Below are 21,661 nucleotides of genomic sequence, written 5' to 3'. Positions count from 1 at the left end.
ATTTTTGTATGACATTTTTCAAAACACTGTATTTGTTATATTCGAAGGGTAATAAGCTTTTGTTTATAATTTCTTAAGAATTGTGCAAAGTAAATAGTGGACATGCAGAAGAAAGATGAGACATCTAAATATTGAAAACTAAATTAGATTATTAATTAAGTACTTAATAATAAGAATAAATTAGGATGTTTATCTCTTAATTTTTCAAATTATGCAAGTATTCTCTCTATTAATTTTATTCGTCTAATATTAACTTGGCACAATCTTAAGGAGTAACAAATAAAATGTAATCTTACCATGTCACATTTTGAATATATAATAAATTCAATGCATTGATAAATAACTAAAACTAACAATAGTTAATTAGCAAGTAAGTGGTGTGTTATCTCTTGATCTCTTAAGTTGGACTGACACTATCTTCGATATAATAAATAAATAAAAGTGAAGAAGAAGTATGAGATATTTATTTTTTTGAGTTGGTTTGAATTGATTTTTGACTTTTAAATTATAAGTTAAAAAATATACGCTAAGATTTTTAACTTATGACTTTGTCTTGAACGAGACGGAAGTAATTTCTTTTATATCAATCATGTGTTGGGGAGGTTAGAGAAAATGAATTCGATCAAGAAGCGTTGCTTATGCCTCTTCTTTCTCGATAGAATTTTCATCATTTTATACTCTTAACCATCATCCATCGTTAGTAATTTCTATTCACTTTTCAATACTATATAATTTATTTATTTTTCATTTGATGTCTATACCCACAACCCAAAACAACTTCATGCCCTGCATAACATACTTTGGTAGTTATATAAGTACATTTTTAAACCATGATTTTTATTATTTTTTTTAAAAAGATTTTTTTTCTTTCATTGATTTTAATTCTAGTATACCACCTTGAGAAGAAGGTAACTAAATAGTAATATTAATTAATAAGGTAGTCTCTTCTATTGCTTTGATAGTTTAGCCAAAAATAAAAAATTAAAAAAAATCTCATCATCCTCCATGACTCAACCACTTCTAAAACTAACCAATTCCCTTCTCATTTCCCCCAATTTTTCACTCTCCGCCGCACACCGCCGCGTCGCCATTGCCGTCGATCTCAGTGACGAGAGTGCCTTCGCCGTTAAATGGGCCGTCCAAAACTACCTCCGTCCAGGAGACGCCGTAATCCTCCTCCACGTCCGACCAACTTCCGTCCTCTACGGTGCAGATTGGGGAAGCACCTCCACCTCCCCTGCTCACAAAATCGAACGAGATTATGAAATTTTCACCAACAATAAAGCGACTGAATTAGCGGTACCTTTAGTAGAAGCGAATGTTCCGTTCAAAATTCACATAGTGAAAGATCGGGATATGAAGGAAAGGCTTTGTTTAGAAGTGGAGAGGTTGAGATTGAGTGCGATGATTATGGGAAGCAGAGGATTTGGGGAAAATGAAAGCAGAGGAATTGTTAGTAAAGGGAAACTTGGAAGTGTGAGTGATTACTGCGTCAAAAACTGTATTTGTCCTGTTGTGGTTGTTAGATACCCACAACAAGATGAATACGGCGACGGAGCAGTGGAGAAGAAGGCGGCGATTGAGGCTGAGCTGCCACCGGTACCGGAGGAGGAGCACGAGTATCATGATGCTGATGATGAGCTAAAAGGTGTGTATTTTAATTTGTTTAATTTGATTCGAAATAAAATAGTTAAAAATATAATTTTTTTAATATATTATAAATTACAATAATTAATAATACAAAAGAAAAATAAGTTATTTCTTTGTAAGTTTTAAGTTACGAGGACTCGCAACAAAAAAGAAATGTTCATATTAATAGAGGTGACTTTACGATCTAAATTCGACTTTTAACTTATTAACATTAAATTTATTTTAACTTTAGAAAAAGATAGCCAATGTGAAATTTGCTGTAAATAAAGTGGATTTTCACGCATGAAATTTATGCACTGCATTAAAAATAAGGTACTAAGTTTAGATGAATTTGATATACATATCTTATGTATAGACACATCTCTGTTTAGGCTGAAAAACAGAGCTAGTATAGAGGGGGAGTTTCTGTATTAAGTATTTGATGCGAGTTCTCGATAGATCTTTGACAAAATCATGAATGTTTGATACAATAATACTAAAATATTGAATGTTACTCTCACAAGTATGAAAGGAAAATAGTGATTACGTAGACTTTACTTTTATTTTATAAAGGTAAAGAGGCTATTTCTGATAAATTATCAGCAGAGCATAGCAACTTAGCAAGTCAATTAAGTACTAAGCGTTCTTCTCTTCTTTCTTCTTTTTCCTTTTTTTTTTTGCAGGTGAATGATCTAACGCTGTGAAGTAGATGGTTATCTTGATGTCTAAATTTTCTTGCTGCAGGATGTATTTTTTTTTTATATATATTGCTTAAATTACAAAACAAAAATAATATTTTTAAAATTATGTTGGGTTTTAAGTATGGCGTGTGAATAGGAAAGGGAATGAAAGACAATTATTATACTTTATATGGAAAAACACTTCTAGCTCTTAAAGAGTTAGACTGTTGAGAATGACAAATATAAATTGAGTGAATAAGTTTTTTTATCAAATATCTCTTTTATTTTAATTGCGATTTTTTAATATGCTTTTTCGCCTGAAAAAAGAACATCTGAAAAATTATAAAAGTTTCTACGTTACACGATGTATTCGTTGGATACATTACGATGTGTTGATGTACCGAGACATATGCGATGTATCAAAGTGATGCTTTACGCGATTGTATCTAACACATTGAGGAATAAATTTGAAACTGAGACGAAATATATCAGGACGTTTTGGGATGTATCTAGATTTCATCAAATTTAAGAGATTTTTATAATTTGGAAAGAAAATAAGAATAAAATGCAATAAGTTATTAATATGATGATATTTGTGTAAATTCTAGTACAATATAATTCCTACGCGCATGTATACACAAATAATGTGATTTAGTCTATACTAGAGATGAGAAGAATCAGATGAAGACTTCATGGTTTATACAAAACTTGGATTAAAAAGAATATCAATATATTGCCTTGATATTGTCAAAAGCCAGCCCTTTATAAGTTAGTAAGAACTACTGGAAATTTTTTTTATAAAAATCATGTAGATTTTTTTCTTACTTAAATGCAATAAGTAAGAAAAAAATATTTATATATAATTTAGCTGGTCAAGGGTGAGGCATTACGTGGGCTCATTAGTTATCCAATTCAGTAAGCATAGGTAAATCGAGCTTCAATGATAAAGCAAGTACTAAGAGCCTGTTTGGCTCAGCTTAAAAACTGGTCAAACTGACTTAAAAGCTGGTTTTGACTTATTTAGCTGTTTGGCAATACTCAAAATAACTTATTTTAAGTCAAAAGTTAAAAGCTGGGGTAGGGGTGTTTTTTTTTTTTAGATTATAAGTTGTTTTAAGTTGACCACATTTTTATCTTTTTGCCCTTAATATTTTTATACAATCTCCAAATTACCCACATAACCCTAACATCTCTTTCTTCCATTTTTCACTTTTATCCAAACGCATAACTGGTTAGTTTAAAAATAAGTTTCAGCACTTTCAAAAGTACTTTTTTAAAGCTGCTTTTATTAAGCCCATCCAAACGGGCCCTAAAACTAATATAACTTATTTAATTACATGTTTGTATCAAATTATATCAATTTATCATAATTAAATATTTTAACAAACTATCTATACAAATATATATACGTGAACACCAGATACTTTTTTTAATCTAATATTAATAACAAATTGAAGATTACGTCGACATATCACATCAAACATTGTGGTCAACTTTTGAGTTACGCATGATCATTCAATAACTAAAAAAAAAAAGACAGAAAAGGCCTACAAGATAATTATCACACCTGTCACTACATATGCCGTTATTGCATTTAGGTTAGACAAAACATTAAAATGATATAATCCTATTCTTAAAAACACAACATAAGACGACCAAACAGCAAAACACAACACCCTTAACATTAACATGCCTAATTGTACTAAAATATCCTTAAATCTTTTGTAGAAGCGTCAAATTGAGAAAAACACATTTTTTTTAAAAATGTAATCTCGTAAATAAAGTATAGCGAGAGTAAAAATGTATGCAAACCTTACCTACACCTTCAGAGGGTTAAAAGAAACTATTTCAGATAGACTCTTAACGCTCAAGAAGAAAACATGACAGCAACAAAACATTGAAGAAGAAGACGATAAAAAGCATTATGTACGATGCTCAAAATCTTGTATATCTGTTATGCTTTTCTGAAACATTTTTGCCTTGTACAAATCTAAGCTAACATCTAAAGAAATAATGATACAGAATGTACATCCCATTAGAATCTATACACAAAATCCTGTTAAAGATTTTCGAGACCTCCACAGGCTTCTCTAAAAAGGCCATTACGAGGCTGTCTTTCCTCCGATTTCAACAAGGGGAAAAATTGGCCATTTCAACCTGAATTTACTGAAACACCAAAAAAAGACACTCGTCTAACCTAGGAAAATCGGCGCAACAGCTTCTTTAGACTTAGCAATCTTAGCTGCTTCAGCTATTCTAAGTGCCATCATTGCTTTGTAAGTTGCTAGATCAGCGTTCTCCATCAGCTGCTGCGCCTTCTGTCTCATCCGAACTGCCAAATCCTCCGACTTGTTTGCAGCAGCTTTTGCTTCATTCACCTTCAGTACTGCATTTTGTTGCTGTACAGCATCTTCCTCTGCAACAACAGCTGTTTTATAATAATTTCATATTAGTCTTCAATCGAGTAGAAAACATCAAGATACATATAGCAAATGCTGTATACCTACTGTTCAGCAAATACAACATTGTTCAACAGTCGTAGGTCCAGCACAAGAAGACTACTAACATATCTTTGTTTATAGTGAACGCAAACTGAGAAAACTTGCGGAAAGAGCTTTTACAGATTAATATTTTTTTTGAGAAAAGTGGGCAAAGCTTGAAGATTTAGCCTCAGAACTTAAGAAAAAATTAAACAAGCAGCCATACTGGCCTAGTTAAGCTGCAAGCATTGGCATTGGCTATTGCACAGCATTGAACCACTCTAATGTAGAATCTCTCATAAATTGTTCATAAGTAATTTCAACTACCATTAACAGCTTCTTTCAAGAGTTTACGAGTAAACATGCAGTACAGACCTCAGTTAGGACAACACGAATTCTGATATAAATAAAATTGAATACACACCTGGTAGAAAAGGCCGATGTTTGCCTCTACCAGCTTTGCTTCCTTGCCGTTTGAAAGACCTCTTCTTCCGGAAGATAGATTTTGGGATCACTTGAGTTCTCCTTGGCTGGTAACACTGTCAGGAAAAATCATTGTGACCTTCAGATAGTGCCATAATATGATGTAGAGAACCATCGACCAACAATTGTATAGGAATAATGAAAAGGACGATTTATAAAAGAAAAATGTCAGAATTTTTTATGTTTTGCTTAATGAAGATGAAATGTCAGCGCTAAGTCAAAATCTTTTCTTCTATTTTCATTTTTCATTTCTTTTTTTTATGAAAAATAAATTTTGTATTCCCCTACAAGTTGCAGCTGAACATTTCTTTTATGAAACTCTTAACTTGATTAGAGTTGTAACAGCAATCAATAAAGATCTTTTATATTCTTTTGCTTGCTCATAAACCAGTTACGTCGGATAAGCACCAGTTGGTGAAGATGTTGCTTTTTTTATACAGTTAACCCATTCACACCCCCACTCATGAGCCCACTAGTAGCCCTTTACAGTTTGCTCCTCGGTGACTCAAACCCCACCTCCATGGTTTGGCAGTGAAGGTCCTTACCACTAAGCTATTGCTACCTTATCAGATTAGAGACCAATTCTTCGTTACAACCCATCACATCCTCAAAAGAGAATCTAGATGCAAATCTCAAGTAACTTATCACATTTATTCTACAATTATAATACCAAACAGTTTCTCTTTCATAAAAAGATGAAAACAATTGGTATAGAACAAAAGAAGCTTAAGTCACTTCTCCGCAAATCGCTTTACCTAAGGAGAGATGAGGGTGTATATCAACTTCTTTCAGGAGAACTAAACAGAAACTATACTCCATGAAGAAAAAAATTGATATTATTCAGAAGACAGTGTATAAACAATTTTACTTCAATTCAAGATCTAGAATACAATTGCTTCCAAAGATATTGTCATTAAGAAAAATGTTTCTATTGAAGCATATCACTTTTACCTGGAAAATTTTTATCAGGGAAGACCGGTTTTGCTTCCTCTTTTTCGACCAGTAACTATACACAGCCTCTACAATCTCTTTCTTTTCCTTATTCGGGCAACTACTAACAGCAGCTTTCTCATCAGAGTAATCATCTGGATTACAATAGAAGCCTTTCTCAAAATGATCAATCAGCAACTCGAAGCTGTCAGTTGAAAGGTGATCATTTTCCAGACTAGGCTGATCATTAAAGTTTCTCAGCCATTCTTCATCATCACCATCCATGTCATAGTTAGCTGTACTCCTTGCTAATGCCCTTGCTAGTTCATCATCTTTAACAGTGATGTATGAAACTGGCCGGGCAAAGTCGGGAGGATTTCTCTCTGCATAGCCTGATACTTCACTTACACCAGGAACAGGAATGATGCTCACCGCAGGGGGCTGTACATTGCGATCAGAACATCCTTTGTAAAGTTCCTTGAAAATCAACCAGTCTTGCCTATCTGGAAACTCTAACTTCCAACCACTATCCCCAACCCATATTAAGTCATGAGTTACACGGTTGGAACTACATGGCCTCATAACTTTTTCAGTAGTAAGATTAAATCTCCTTACACCACCTATCTTCACTGCTAGAATCCATTGTTTTGCAGCAGAAAGTTCCATACCAATGACGGCGCCTTCTTCTCTGTAACACTTGTCTGGTTCAATAACCAATATGTTTGCCGAACAACTCACTGTCTCTATATTCTGTGTCAATCCCACCAAAGCAGATTTTAGTTCTTTGACGCTTGGCATGGAAGTTTTCTGCCGTGAACTTCTAAGCTCATAATGAGGTGTCCGAGAGGAAAATCGGAGGCCATCACGTCTGAACCTTAACCTGTCGGAAGTCAAAACACCACTGGCATTCTGTGTGCCAAAGGAAGAATGTCTGCCTCTCATTGACCTCAATGAGCTTCTCCTCTTCTGGATATTACGACTGTTCCTTGGCTGCAAGTGCCGGGCAGTTGATTTAGGAAGACCAACAGTTGTGTTAACCACTTCAATCTTTTTAGAATCATATGCTCCAGGTGCAACTACATCATATCCAGACTGAGTATTCACATCCAATTCAGACTGAGTTACAGGGGTGAGGCGAGATACAATCTCCATGTCATTAGTCACCATAACTTCATCAATGGCAACTGTAGGTTGCATGACTAATGCATATGACATGGGAACAAATCTGAGAAGCAAGCTTGAGTGCAGGTATAAAAAGAAACACGGGACTGTAGAAAAGTCCAACGTAAAAACAGGAACAGAACACCTGACGCCAGAGATAACACAAGCTCCAGTTTTGATTTTCTTGGGAGTCTGATCCTAAGTTCCAGAAACAGGAAAAACAACAAGATCAGCTACAAACTCCCCAAGATTAAGACATCAAATAAACAAAAAGAGACTGGGAAAAAAATAAAGGATGAGGCCCAATAGTAACAAAATATGACTGACTTACCTTGAGGAGGAGGATTCCTTGCAATGACCAAACGTCCCTCAGAGGTTTTGAGTTGATGAATCCAAAGATTTGCTGCAAACTAACAGTTGACCTCCTCAAATACATTAAAATGCAATTCAAAAGGCAGGAAACCCAATAACCGCTTCCATATGATGTATTTACAATAACAATGTCACTTGAAAATTGGCCATCTTCAGATTTATCCGAATCCTTAGCATAAGCTGATCTATGTTTTTTCTTCCTTATAAATTGCTTGCCATACCTCCTAACATCTGTTAACACTTTTCCTCTCACAGAATCATGCCTTTTCAAGTCCACCCTTTTCCTCTTCCTCGTATATACAAGTCCCCACATCCGATCTATATAGCTTTTCGGACTAACAGTATCCACCACAGGTGCCTCTAGTGTCTCCTGTTCATCCATAGACTTACTATCTGCATCAATATTCATTTCGTCAGCTTCAAGGTTCAAAGCAACTTCCTTCTTAAGCCACCCCTTTTTCTTGCACCTAGTGGCATCAGCAGCAGCACCACCACCACCACCTACATTGTCAAGAAGCCCAATCCACTCATCCCCATGCTTTGCCCGCTTAGCCTCAAATGAAGTTGATAACCTCCGCCCTGACCTCAAAACCCTTGTCCCAAAAATCCTAGTAGTTCTTCTCATCCCACCAACCGAAGGCATAAGTGCACGCACCTCAACAGGCAGTACCCCTGCCCTCGAACCAATCTTCCCCCCTATTTCACTGTTTTTCCCACCCCAACAAAATAAGGTTGGTACTAAAGATTGTTTTTTCAAAACGCAAATTCTCACACATGCAAGCCGAAAGTTGTTTTCTTTAAAATTAATCTGTTCTTAAATCCCATGTTCAGCAAATAACCAGAATATTCCTCCTTACTGGAACCCAGTTTTCAGTCCACCTCGACCAATTTTCAATTTTTACCTGAACTCCTGTTCTTTTCCCAAATAACCTCAAAAATTGCTAAGTAACCGACGTAACTCCTTCTTAACCAGTAAAGAACCCAAAATTGAAAACCCACTTCAGTTCTAATTAGATTCAAATGCCTTCACTTCCAACGACACCGCAAACTGGTCAAACTGCACCGAGTAGCGATGAAAAAACAAAAAACTCATCAAAAAAAATTAGAAATACAAAAAACCCATATCAGATAAACGAAAAGGGTACCCGTTTCCGCTTTCTTCAACCAAAAAAAAATTGATCTTCAAGATTTCCAAGAAAAAAATTAAAAGTACCTGTAACGGCGGAGAAAACCGATCGTCTTCGTGAAAGTTCCAGTAAAGAAGAAAGACTTCGCAAGAGAGTTTAGAGAGATAAACATAAAGTCTAGCGAGAGAAAAGCTATGAGTGATCGACGATTGGAGTGACCAAAAAAAAAGGGACAGTGTAGGCGTCGGCGTTCAAACACAGAGAACAGAGAAGAGTTGAGTTCACGATTAAAAATTAGGGTTCTCTCTGTTAAAATTTTGTCCCTTCTCAATTTGAACCCCGCAATGTTTTCAAAATTTCAATTTTAACCCCTATTTTGATGTTTTAAATATTGCAATGTGCCCCTCAAATGTTTTTATAAATTGCAAAGTTAGTCCCTGTAAGATATTTTATTATTTTCTGCTGGAACCCACACGAAGACACACAGACTGACACACCATAGATAATAGCAGTAGCAAGAGTCCTTTCCTTTTTGTTTTTGTTTTTTCCAATTTTACCCTTTTTGTTTTCCCTCTCCTTTTTTTTCTCCACTTTACTTTTTGGCGGGTTCAAGGAATATGTCTACTTAAATTTCATCTATTTCGATTGTCACATTAAATTAAGAAAAAAAATTATACTTTATTACCATATAGTGATGTGTTGTTTTTATTTGTGTTTTCAAATAATTACTTATCTTATTATTAATTAAGACTTTTAATTGTATATTGAGAAAAATACATCTCTTCAAATTCTAATTTCATGTCAATCAACTTTGTCTCTCTTTCATCAATCTCGTACCTCGCATCCTCTATTATTTTTCTATGCCTTTCTCTCTTTCTTTTTTTAAATCATGACTTTCATTATTAAACCTTTAAAAATCATATATGGAAGAATAGTATTATAAATTGAAGTTTGTGTCTATTTAATTATTATTTAAAATTATGTGTATGTGACACATTTTAATTTATAATTGTTAAAAATGATTTTGTGAGGTAATAGGACACCTGTAAATAAGGCGTTTTATTTTTTGAAAATTTAAACAATTTGAATAGTGACTTTATATCTTTTCTTGTTAAGATTTTATGTACTTAATTTATATCGGTATATCTAATTAAGTGTATGTGTATTTGATAGTTCATTATGCATGTACCTTGATATTAATTGGTATGTTTAGATAAATGTATTGGAAAGAGCAAAGTTAAAGTGTCTTTTTTAAAATAATAATAATAATAATAAGTCAAAAACAATTTAGTAGTAATTTTAGATCTTTTTTTATTAAAATTTTATATACTTAATATCAATATATCTAATTAAGTGTATATGTATTTGACAGTTCATTATGGATGTACCCTGAAATTGATTGATATATGAAGGAGACAAATACATATATCTCAGGTCCAAAGTATGATAAAAAAATATAATATTATAAACTAACACGAACTTAGATACTAGCTCCTAAAATAGAAAATTTGTGTAAGTTACCATTTGATTAATACTCATTTTATATTTTATTTTCTTATACAAATATTAAGCTTTGACCAATAAAATGCATTATTATTATATTTTTATTCTATTTTTTATAAATTCAGATACATATGATTGATTTTTTACTATATGTTTTATTATATATGACTAGGACTAAGTGCTTGTAATATAATTTAAAGTGATAAAAAAAATTTCAATCCCCAATAAAATATGAAGAAACATAATTTTATTCATCAATATTGTAAGTATGAATCTGTTGTTCCATTGATTCCTCGTATAAGATTAATTTGAGAGTTGTTAGTGACATATTTCTCAAATTATGAAGAAACATTCTAATTGTCTTAAACAAATAAAATATCATTCATATAGGTATGAACTACGGTTTAAGAGTTAGATTAGCCTCCAAAAATGTTAACGGAAATCGAATACATCTTGTAGAGTCTTAACTAGAATTCAAAACGTCTTGCCGAGTCCCATAAATTTTCAATATCTACTCTAAATATGCACGAAAAAATTATTAAATATATAAAATGATTTTATTAGCTTTGTTACTGTTTTAGCAAATTGATTATTAGAATCTGTTCTTTATTAACATATGAAATTTATGTTACAAACCTGAGCTTATTTAGAAAAAACTTGACTGTTGAATAATTGAAATTTGAAAAACAAAAAGTTAAAAACAAATTTAGACACACATGATTGAAAATTTAAGGCAATTTCTACATATATTTTACTATTTTAGTCATATAATTGAGATCTAACGGTACATTTTTAATCTCAATTGTATATCTTTAAATGTTACTGAAATATTATCAATTTGTAAAAATTAAATTATAAAACGATCACAAGATAAATGAAGACTCCAAAATGGATATTAAAGCACTTCACCCAATAATCATTAAATTATAAAACGATCACAAGATAAATGAAGACTCCAAAATGGATATTAAAGCACTTCACCCAATAATCATTCGATGAAAGTCATAAATCATTTTTATATTTATATCAAAAGATTATTTTTCTTTATTTCGATTTATGTGATGATATTTGATTGGACAAAAAAATTGAAACTACTACTCTAAAAACATAAATATTTATGCACTTGAGCATTTAGTCTTTTGAAAACAAATGCTCTCCCTTCATGATAATGATACGTTCACTCTAACCTCTTCAAACCTCGTTCAATAAAATTTTATTAAATATGTTATTATTATTATTATCTAAAATTAGTCATAAATAAATTTACGAGTTAGGTAAACTTGTTATAACTTGTGGGTTCCAATTTAGTAAAATCTGTCTAATGATCAGACCAACAGGTATTTGTCACAACTCACATAGTATGTTTTTTCCGTTTCTCAACTAATAGTCAACGTATTAATGAAGGTCAAAATCTCTATTCCTGGATTTGTTCTTTTTTTGTTACCTACTCTTAAGACACAAGTGAGTGCCAGGAGTAACGTAACTAAAAAATTTCATAAATGATGTCAATGTTTGAGTAGTTTTTTGTTCTTTCCCTATATTTCAGAATGTCTTTTTTTTTAAAAAAAAAAAAAGTCTGTTTGACCAAAACATTCAACATTTCACGCAGAATGTGGATCTAGAGAGGGTAGTAAATACGAAACTTTACCCCTATCTTGTGAAGGCGGAAGATATTGTTTCCAATAGACCCCTCGGCTCAAGATAAAACAACCACACCTCAACATCCAATTTGGGAAACAATGCACTTCTTATTGTATCCAGAAAGATGATTCAAGAAATATGAAACTGTTATGGACATATGAGGCAAGCAAATACTACCACACAACTATATTGTCCTTAAAACATAGAAATTCAATAACAGCTAAAGCATAGAACTGAAATAAAGGCACAAGTCGACTGAAGTTTGCAAGTGCAGGCTGCCTTGCTGATCTTCCTGGGAAACTAAAACTAAAGGGATAGGGTTTCCCTAATTAAAATACTAGTTCAAACACTGAAACAGGAGGACCACGTTAAAGTATCTTAAGTTAAATACTGTGATCCTCAAATCACACCAAGTGTTCCCTCACTCCGGGTCCTGCGCATAGACAGGTCAGGACTGAAGCTAAGAAGTTTGCTGCTGAAGTCATAGACCTGTGGCCGTGTAGTAGTTTTAGTTCCAATAGGGGGCAGGCGGGCAGTGGGTCTACTTTTGGATGGTTTTGTTGAGGTCACTTTTTGACTTTTACGACCATGGGTTGATGAAGATGATGCTTTGTGTGTGACAACACCATGGCTTGCCTTCCGCATAGCCTTGACCGGCTTGAGACCTCGATCGAGCTGATGAGCACCAACGGCTAATCTAGCAGATCTGTCTGCTGTGTCCTTCACCTTGACGGGTTTTCTGTTGAAGTAAATGAGATTCGGAAGAAGGCCTTGAAGATTCTTTTTCAGTTGTTCATCACCAACATTCTTCTGGGCAGGGTTCCCTTCCAGGCTGATTGCTTGTAAAGAACCATAATTAGCTGCAAGTTGGCCCAAGCATTTGGCTGTAGATATTTTGTTGAATCTCAAATCCAGGACATTCAATTTTAGGAGGCGGTGAAGACCCTCAACCTCACTGATTTTATTCCCAGCTAGGTACAGCTCTTTCAAGGAAGAACATGAAGCAAGACCTACAGGCCAAATTGTCCATAGGAGAAGTAATTTAGCTCAATTACAATCTATTTAGCTAACATTACTTGAAGCTAACTTAAAGGACATTTAATCTGGATAAACCAAACAAAGGTAACTTAAAGCTAACATATGGAGAAATAATATCGCCTCTCCCACCGACTTTGAACGGATATATTTGACTCAACACACTGGATAAGAAGAGAGGTCAACAATACATTGTTATTTGTATAGGTAATAATGTACCACACAGAAGAGGCCATAAATTAGAGAATCTTCACCAACTTGAAAGAAAATTAAACTGTTCATTCTGAACTAGGTGACAATGAGTTCGGAGGATTTTATAATTAAAAAAGAGGGTTAATGATATTCTCTTACGTACTTTTTGAGTGTATTGATAAAAAAACGAGGAGAAGAAAACAGTATATAGAAGTAAATAACTGATCCTATGGCATATCTGACTTGTTCTGTTGTAGAATATGTACTGTTCTGTTCACTAGCAAAGTGGCCAGTACTTTAGATGACCTGAAAAGGGATGGTTTGCAACTAATTTGATATGGAAGCAGTATATAGCTAGCTAGTAAGATATTAATTTAACTTTATTAAGTTGAATTGCCAACTTTGATTACTGACAGAACAAAGAAGATTTTAGTAAATGGATCAAAGCATCAACTCTAAGTTCTTTCTTTCACAGAAATGTATATTAATTGCAAGAACACTCTAAAGAAAAAAAAAAGTCAAGTCTTAAGAAAATCCACAAAACAAAGATGATTTAGCAAAGAACCAGCTAAGTCACGCTATAAATGTGGCTAAACTTGTAAGGCATTTTCAATTTATTTTAACATTCAAATAGAGTTGTTACTGCACCAGCTCTGGGAGGTTATGCATAACATACAACTAACAAGACTTGTCAAGTTCATATGGGTTATAGGTTTCTTCACTCATCATGATTTTAGAACTATTCCTTTGAAGTTCCTCAAACTGCAAAGCATCCTTTCAAGTGGAAAATTTCTAAAAAGTTGCATATTCATTCACTTAGACGAATAAAGAACTTTCTCTATTAACTTAATGACCAGTTATTAGGACTTCAAGAGATAAATGATGTCTACATCAAGGAAGTCTAGCAACAGTCGCAGTGCATCTTGAAAAAAATCATACCATGTCCAATCCTCACTAGTCGATTGTAGCTCAGATCAAGAACACGAAGTCGTGTAAGTTCACGCAATCCTTCAATAACTGCGATACTGTTCCTGGACAAATTCAGAATATGAAGCCCTCGAGGGAGAGCACCAGCAGTTATCCTCACTGGGAAAAAAATAGAAGCGAGAAAATAAACCGTCAGTTCTAATTAAATGAAGACTTGGAGAGCAGGAGAAAGTGAACTCAAGCCAGCGGAATAGAATGTATGAGATACAAACCTATGGAATTCCCTGATAAGTTAAGTGCTCTCAAACTCACAAAAGCACTGATAAATGGAATCACAACCAACCCATGATTTATCATCTGAGCTGATGTGGCATTGGCACTCAATGAAGAGATATATTTCTTTATACTTTCTGCACCAGGTATGACCTGACCATCCAACTTTGCAACAGGAGAAGCATCCAAGAAAGCTTTACCTTTTTGCACTTCAGGTCCATTCTCAGGAACAGAAAAGTCATCTGTTTCTTCAAATCTGCCGCAATGCTGAAGGTCTGTAACCCACTCCTCAATACGTTTTGTCTTAAAATCATTGCCTGTCAGTTCATTCCATCGGAAAAATGTAGATTCTCCATTAACATGCCTCTTCATGTTAACCTCATCCATCCCAGGTAGTATCCAGTCTTTGGCTGAGCCAACATAGTTATCTGTATCAAAATTCTCATCCGGTGGGGTTTCATCATAACCTTTTCCATTATTATGTAAACTATCTTCCTTTTCATGTTTCATCACCTTGTTTGCTACCTCATCCACAAAATGTTCTTTCCGTCTTGCATCTAAAATATTCAAGTCCTCAGCAGATCTGGAGCGATGGCAGTTGAGGATAAATTGTCGACCTGGGGAATGAATGTTAGGCAATGAACTTGATTTTACAATACAAGGAGAAGTACGAGGTGAACAGTCACCAGACTCATTTGCACTAGACAACTGAACCTCATAGTTCTCCTGTCCCTCTTTTTCTGACTCTTTTGCATCTCCAATTTGAACAGAATCAGAGGGTCCAGCTTTGTGAAATAAACCAACCAAGTTAAATTCCTTCCCATCATCTGCAGTTGTTGATCCGCATTGATCATCTGATTCATAACAAGAATATCTACCACTCTCATGCTCTGAGTTATTGCCACTGGCAACTCTTCCATCCAAATGTATACTACTACCCAAAGATAAACTTTTCCTCATATGTGCATTGTTATGTATGACTTCACATTCAGTATTAGATTTGCTCTTTAATTCCTCAGATTTATAATCATGCTCTAAGCGAGAAGAATCTGAAGCATGATCTGCATAGTTCTCGAGAGCATCTCCATCCGCCGCACATGATGCACTAGTTGTGGACAAGTAAGCAAAATCCTTCATGGTGTGATTCTGTGAACAATCTTCAAGTCTTTTATGCATTGCTTCAGCAGATAGTTGAACTGTTTTCTGATTGTAGAGGAACGTAGAATCAGCAACATTTTAAAATTATGCAAGCAAGGAAAAGTAATATGTGCATAACATCCAAAATATTTATTTTCTAACCTTTTGCCTGTGGGAATGGATGTGAGCTGGGAAGCATGAAAACTTAAACATCTTTAAAAAAGAAAAAGAAATTGGGTTCACATGAGATTTAATCACTTTCGAGATATTGAAGAGCTCTAATATTCTAATATTTTTCTAAACTGGTAATCTGTAGAATTTCAGCAAAATAAGGTCACATGACTGAAGGACTTAGCACAGGGCAATCTTAGCCATAATCAAGTGTGAGCCCTGCTGAGACACGGCACAATCTCCAGATATGTGATGATCTTGATCTCCTCAAAACACATAGTAAAATCACCCCCTCGTTCTTGCCCCACACCCACTTAGAGGTGCGAGAGAAGCTGGAAGTTTTTATAGCGGCCAGACTTGAAGAAGTTTGTCAAAATCTAAATGAACCCAATGATAGCTATGCCCCAAAGATACCAACCTGTTAAAAAGGAAAAAATAAATAAACCGAAACTGTGATGAACAAAGGATTAAAATCAAGAGATGAGCAATATACCATGTCAGAAAGTTCAAAATCTATATGGTCTAATGAAATAAAATATTTGATTATGTATGCTACTTACAGATCCCTATTCCCTTTTCCTTTAGTTCTCTAAATTCATGTAATAGACACCAGGTATCCTCAATCATTTTCATCACAACACCATACCCAATGTAATTTCACAAGTGGAGTCTGGAGAGTGGTCAAGGAGGAGTGTACACAGAGCTTACCCTACCGTGGGAGGTAGAGGTCGTTTCTGATATCCCTTGGCTCAAGGAACCCTCAATTATTTTCATTCCAATACAAAATAAAATCAAATGGAGTAGAACTTCACGAAGGCAGATATAAATCTCAGACTCAGATCCATAGAACATTGAATATGGTTCTTTAAGGTAGGCATATCTTGCCAGTATAATTCAAGATTGGAAACAAATCAGAGTTCAGCAAAAGAGGTTTCCACATAAATTACCAAACGAGAGTGATTCTACACGTATTTTTTGCCAAAAAAAAATTAAATAACAGTACAAGGCATGGCCGCATTTAGCGCACCAAGAAATCAAACAACAACCACTTCCTATAAAGTCTTCTAACATCTCCAATTCAAGTAATAGCAAAAGTTTAATTGTATATCATGATTATCTAGATTAAATTACTAGACAACAACATCAAAGCCCAAGAAATATATCAATACTACATCAACAACTTCTACTACCAAACCTAACTCCCAAACTAGCTGGGGTCCCTATATGAATCCGCAAAATCTTTTCTACTCCATTTTGACCAAGTTCAATCCATTCAACATCGATATCAAAATAAACAATTCTTCTGACATCTCCAACAACATCAAAGCCCAGAAAACATATCAATACACCATCAGTGGCTACTGCTTCTGCTGGTCCAGACACCACGGTCATCAAAAAAAAAAAAAAGAAAAACTACTATTACTACCACTACTACGCCTAAATCCCAAATAAGTTGGGATCCACTATATGTATCCTCAAAACCTATTCTACCCAATTTCTATCCAGTTAACATTATTACAAAATCCACATCTTCAAACTCAAAAATCTTCTAATATCTTCAATCCTAGTAATAGCAAAAGTATGAATTGTATACCATGGTTTTCCAGATTAAATTACTAGACAACAACTTCAAAGCTCAAGAACCATATGAATACAACATCTTCCACAACAACAACAACTATTATTACTACTATGCCTAAATGCCAAACAAATCGGAGATCTGCTATATGAATCCTCAAAATCTATTCTACACGGTTTTGACCAATTTCAACCCAGTTAACATCTATATCAAACTCGTAAATTCTTCTAACATCTTCAATTCAAGTAATAGCAAATGTTTGGATTGTATACCATGGTTTTCCAATTATATTTGTAAACAACAGCATCAAATCACAGAAAACATATCAATACACCATCAACAATTACTATTACTCTACTACGCCTAAATCCCAAACAAGATGGAATCCGCTATATGAATCCTCAAAATCTATTTCTACCCAATAACAACTCATTTCAATCAAAATACACACCTTCAAAACCATAAAAACAAACAAATCCCAATTAATCAAACTTCTCATTCATCCTACCAAAAGAAAAACAAAAAAAGGAAAACAAAATTCAAAGATCTAACCTTCTACTAGCCAGCTTTACTTTTACGTATCTGAACTGAAAATTAACAAAGAAGGAACAATTTTTTTTTAATTTTTAAATTTTTTTTTTGTGGCTTTGAACGAGCAACAAGAAGAACAATAATGGCAGCAACAATAACAACCCTACAACTAAATCGTGAAAAAAGTGTTTGGCTAAGAATTTATAGCTCCATTGAACGGCACCTGATTTTTTTCAACTAACTTTATTATTATTATTTTTATTTTTGTTAATTAACAAATAAGCTTTGAATATATTCTGTTATTCAATATATTATACTTCGTATCGTCATTTTGACTTAACCTCATTTTATATTTACGTTTTTCAATACTTATATCTTGTATGGTATTTTAGATATATAATCTATTTATTTTATTTTATACAAATTTAAATATATATATATATACAAAAACTATAAATATAATCTAAAAGTATTTATAGTATTATATCTATATATTATTCATCAGTTAAAAAAATGTATTTTATTTTATTTTATTGGTGACCAATAAATATAGAATTTTGAGATCCCATTTTATGACCACTAATAAAAAGGGACGGAGTATTCCTCTAACGTTACAGGCTGTGATTTATATAGATGTAACAATTTTATAATAACCGTGAGATTTATTTGAAATTATTAATAATCAGTTCTTAAGTTGGTGATTGGTAGCTACCTTTGACCTAATTAAAAGAAATCTTTGAAGCTAATTAAAGCCAAATTAATTATTATCATCCCTTGCACAATACTTGTCAACCATCTTTTTTTTCTTCAAATTTAATTTGATTGATTTTTTTTAGGTAAATTAGATTGAGTTAACTTATATTTTAAAGATTATATTAAAAAAAGTATTATAAAAGTATATTTTAAATATTAATTAAAATTTATACAAGTATTTTGGGAGGAAAGGAGTATTATGCTTGTGAGTTGTGGTTAGCTATTTTGATAATTTAATCTTATTATGTCATATCAATTATTTCTTCTCTTATTTTACTTCATGCGTGTTATTTGACCAAAATTTAATTATTGCCTTACATGTATTAAGAATATTAGACTAAAAATTTAAATCATTTATCCCACATCTAATGTGAGATAAGTAATAGTAGAATTAGTTAAACATATTCAAGTTGATTGATATTTATGTTCTTCTGAGTTCTAATGTATAAATATTTTATGATGTAAATTAAAGTAGTATTTAATAATAATAATAATAGTAATAATAATAATAATAATAGTTGTTGTTATGTTTTTGTTGCTGCAGCAAGCCCGAAGAAGTGAGCGAAAATTATTTTTTCAATATAAATATGAGTTTAAATTGAACAAGTGTTATTAATAAAAACTTTGTAACAAAGATTAAGTTTAAAAGGAATAAACTTACTATGTGTGTGAGAGGGAGAAATATAGGACTGCCTGGACAAACATATCTAAAGTTTGGGTCAATGTGGGGTAGGGTTGTTTATCGAGTGAATTGAGCGGTTAATTATGCTTAATGATTAGATTTATGGGATATTGATTTTAAAATATATTTTTCATGTATTATATTAGTTGATCATTCTTATAAAAATATTTATCTTAAATTACCTAATCACTTACTGTATCAAGATAGAATTGATTAAATCTTTCAATTTTATTCCTATAATTAAAATCATCATCATGCTTAATGTTTCATTAGTTTCTCTCAATAAAACTTAAATAAAATCTAAAGTTTCTAAAATTTATTCTTACAAAAATTAAAGAGTTCTCACCCACTTTGAGTATTTCTACTTTTTGTATGTCTTGTGTAATTATAAATTATCTTGATATTCGTTAATATGGATAAAGGATATATTAGTTAAATCGATCATTTTATTTATAATTTTTTAATTATCATTTAAAATAAATAGTGATAAGTTATTATGGAACGAAAGAAGTATTACTTTGCTAGTCAATTAATAAGATATGTGTTGATTTAGAATCGAATAAGTAATTGTGAGGCGATAGATGAATGGTGTACTAGCTCAATTCTTTCATGTCCTATTTTCTCATTTTTACTTCCCATTATATTGATCTCCAATCACACAAAATAATTTTTCTATCTCTACTTTAACGAATAGTTATGTAATCGTAAATCACAATGATAAATACATGAAAACCTAAACTTGAACATGCATGAACATAAATATTTATTTTAAAATATTTTTTTTCTTTTTTTGTTTCAGAATGACCGGGGCGGGGGGTGGGGGGGATAAAAAAATTAAATTTTCTTTTTTTGTATGATTTTTTTTTTTTAAAAAAATAGTAATATAGGAGTGGGACGATGTGGTAGGAGTTGAGGTATTAACAATTTAACTTTTATTTAATACTTTTTGCCTTTAGGAGATGAAAATGGTTACAACAATCATATTTGAAAAAAAATTATATTGACCTGTATAATTGTGATCCAATCTGTTTCAATCCAGTCTATATTCGATTCATCCAAATCAGATCAAATCTACTCATTTCACCCTAATTGTGATATGCAACTTCTTGTCACATAAGTTTCCAGGTGCGAGCCTCCATTATATTCCACTTTACAGTAATAGGGTGTGTGACACCATTGTCAATCTCACAGTTTCCTTGAATATATAATACACTTAGATATTCAAACTCTTTCTCTCTTTTAAATGACCTGTGTATAGAGTCTCATTTCTACTCACAACTTCATGTGTTACTGTACTAAATTTACACTTAAAATATTTTACATCGGTCTTACTCAATCTGAATAATTAGACTCCAAAATTTGTGTTCAAACGTTTTAACTCCACTACGAGTGTTTATCAATCAAAATTATATCCATAAACAAAATATATATAATACCTTTCTTTGAATTTACCGCATCAATTCATCCATCGTCAACGTTAAAGAAAAAGGTAAAAGTTAATCCTTAAGGGAACCTATCATTAAGACTGGTCACCGGACCGGAACCGGGTCACCGGACCGGAATGAACCGGTACCGGACCGGACCGGAATCCGTTGACCGGAATTTTGACCGGTACCGGGATGAACCGGACCGGAATTATCGGGATGGTTCATCGGTTCCGTCCCGTTCCACTATATACCGGGACGGAACCGGAATGAACCGGAACGGACCGGGATGGAACGGGACGGGATTAATGGGACGATATTTTTTAAATTACGAAAATATAATTTTTTTTATTTTTTAAGTATAAATTAATAGTTTTTAAATTTATACTATAATTTTTAACTTAAGTTTATTTTAAAGATATTTTATTAATTTTTTTGATTATTGTTAAGTTTGCAAGTAATCTAATAAAGTTTTCAAAATTTAAATCTTTTGAAGTTTATACTTTATAAGTTATTACTTATATTCATTAATATTTATTTTATAAGTTATATTTATAACTTGTATCTTGTAAATATTAAATAAATAAAATTTGTAATTTTAAAAAAGTAAATTAAAATAAGGATAAAACAATTATAAAAATTAAAAAATATCAATTTAATTTATTTAAATTTGTAACAAATTACAATTTCAATTTACAACTATTAGTAGAGTACATAGCTTACGCAGCCACCTTCTAGGAAGGGTTCTGTTTCAACTATGTCTCGAATGTAATACTAATAGTTGTATAGTCCCGTAAATCCTCTTTCTAACTCAGCTAGGGATTGATTGTGATCAACTTCTGGTCGTGGTAAAGCTCGTTGACGATTTTGAATTTCGACACACAACTCTAATATTTTTACACACAACTCTAATTTATACAACAAAAAAACTAGCCGTTTTAATTTTTCCGT

At 32.8% G+C, this 21,661-nt stretch overlaps 3 protein-coding genes across 4 annotated transcripts; 1 reads left to right on the top strand and 2 right to left on the bottom strand.

Moving 5' to 3' along the window:
• Positions 1-914: 914 nt before the first annotated feature.
• On the top strand, positions 915-2,577 carry LOC107024583 (universal stress protein PHOS32-like). The gene is made up of 2 exons (XM_015225572.2): positions 915-1,648; positions 2,313-2,577. The coding sequence occupies exons 1-2, from the start codon at positions 1,006-1,008 to the stop codon at positions 2,318-2,320; spliced, it is 651 nt and encodes a 216-aa protein (XP_015081058.1). The 5' UTR covers positions 915-1,005; the 3' UTR covers positions 2,321-2,577.
• Positions 2,578-4,216: 1,639 nt separating this feature from the next.
• Positions 4,217-9,178, bottom strand: LOC107026333. Its single transcript, XM_015227263.2, has 5 exons — positions 8,949-9,178; positions 7,695-8,792; positions 6,224-7,561; positions 5,214-5,328; positions 4,217-4,737 (listed from the first exon to the last, which is right to left on the bottom strand). Exons 2-5 carry the CDS (start codon positions 8,376-8,378, stop codon positions 4,502-4,504), a joined length of 2,373 nt encoding a protein of 790 aa, XP_015082749.1. The 5' UTR covers positions 8,379-8,792; positions 8,949-9,178; the 3' UTR covers positions 4,217-4,501.
• Positions 9,179-12,093: 2,915 nt separating this feature from the next.
• On the bottom strand, positions 12,094-18,138 carry LOC107025900. Of its 2 annotated transcripts, none has more exons than XM_015226681.1 (5): positions 17,873-18,138; positions 15,733-16,159; positions 14,433-15,636; positions 14,173-14,319; positions 12,094-13,016 (listed from the first exon to the last, which is right to left on the bottom strand). In XM_015226681.1, exons 2-5 carry the CDS (start codon positions 15,781-15,783, stop codon positions 12,406-12,408), a joined length of 2,013 nt encoding a protein of 670 aa, XP_015082167.1. In that variant the 5' UTR covers positions 15,784-16,159; positions 17,873-18,138; the 3' UTR covers positions 12,094-12,405. The 2 variants fall into 2 exon arrangements, with proteins under 2 accessions (XP_015082167.1, XP_027773977.1); XM_027918176.1 differs by lacking the exon at positions 17,873-18,138 and adding an exon at positions 16,302-17,829.
• Between the last annotated feature and the right edge of the window lie 3,523 nt (positions 18,139-21,661).

This window comes from Solanum pennellii, chromosome 7 (assembly GCF_001406875.1).
Source record: "Solanum pennellii chromosome 7, SPENNV200".
In the NCBI taxonomy this organism is placed as follows: domain Eukaryota; kingdom Viridiplantae; phylum Streptophyta; class Magnoliopsida; order Solanales; family Solanaceae; genus Solanum; species Solanum pennellii.
Note: the sequence above shows the minus strand (reverse complement) of the source record. Positions and strands in the feature narration are given on the sequence as shown.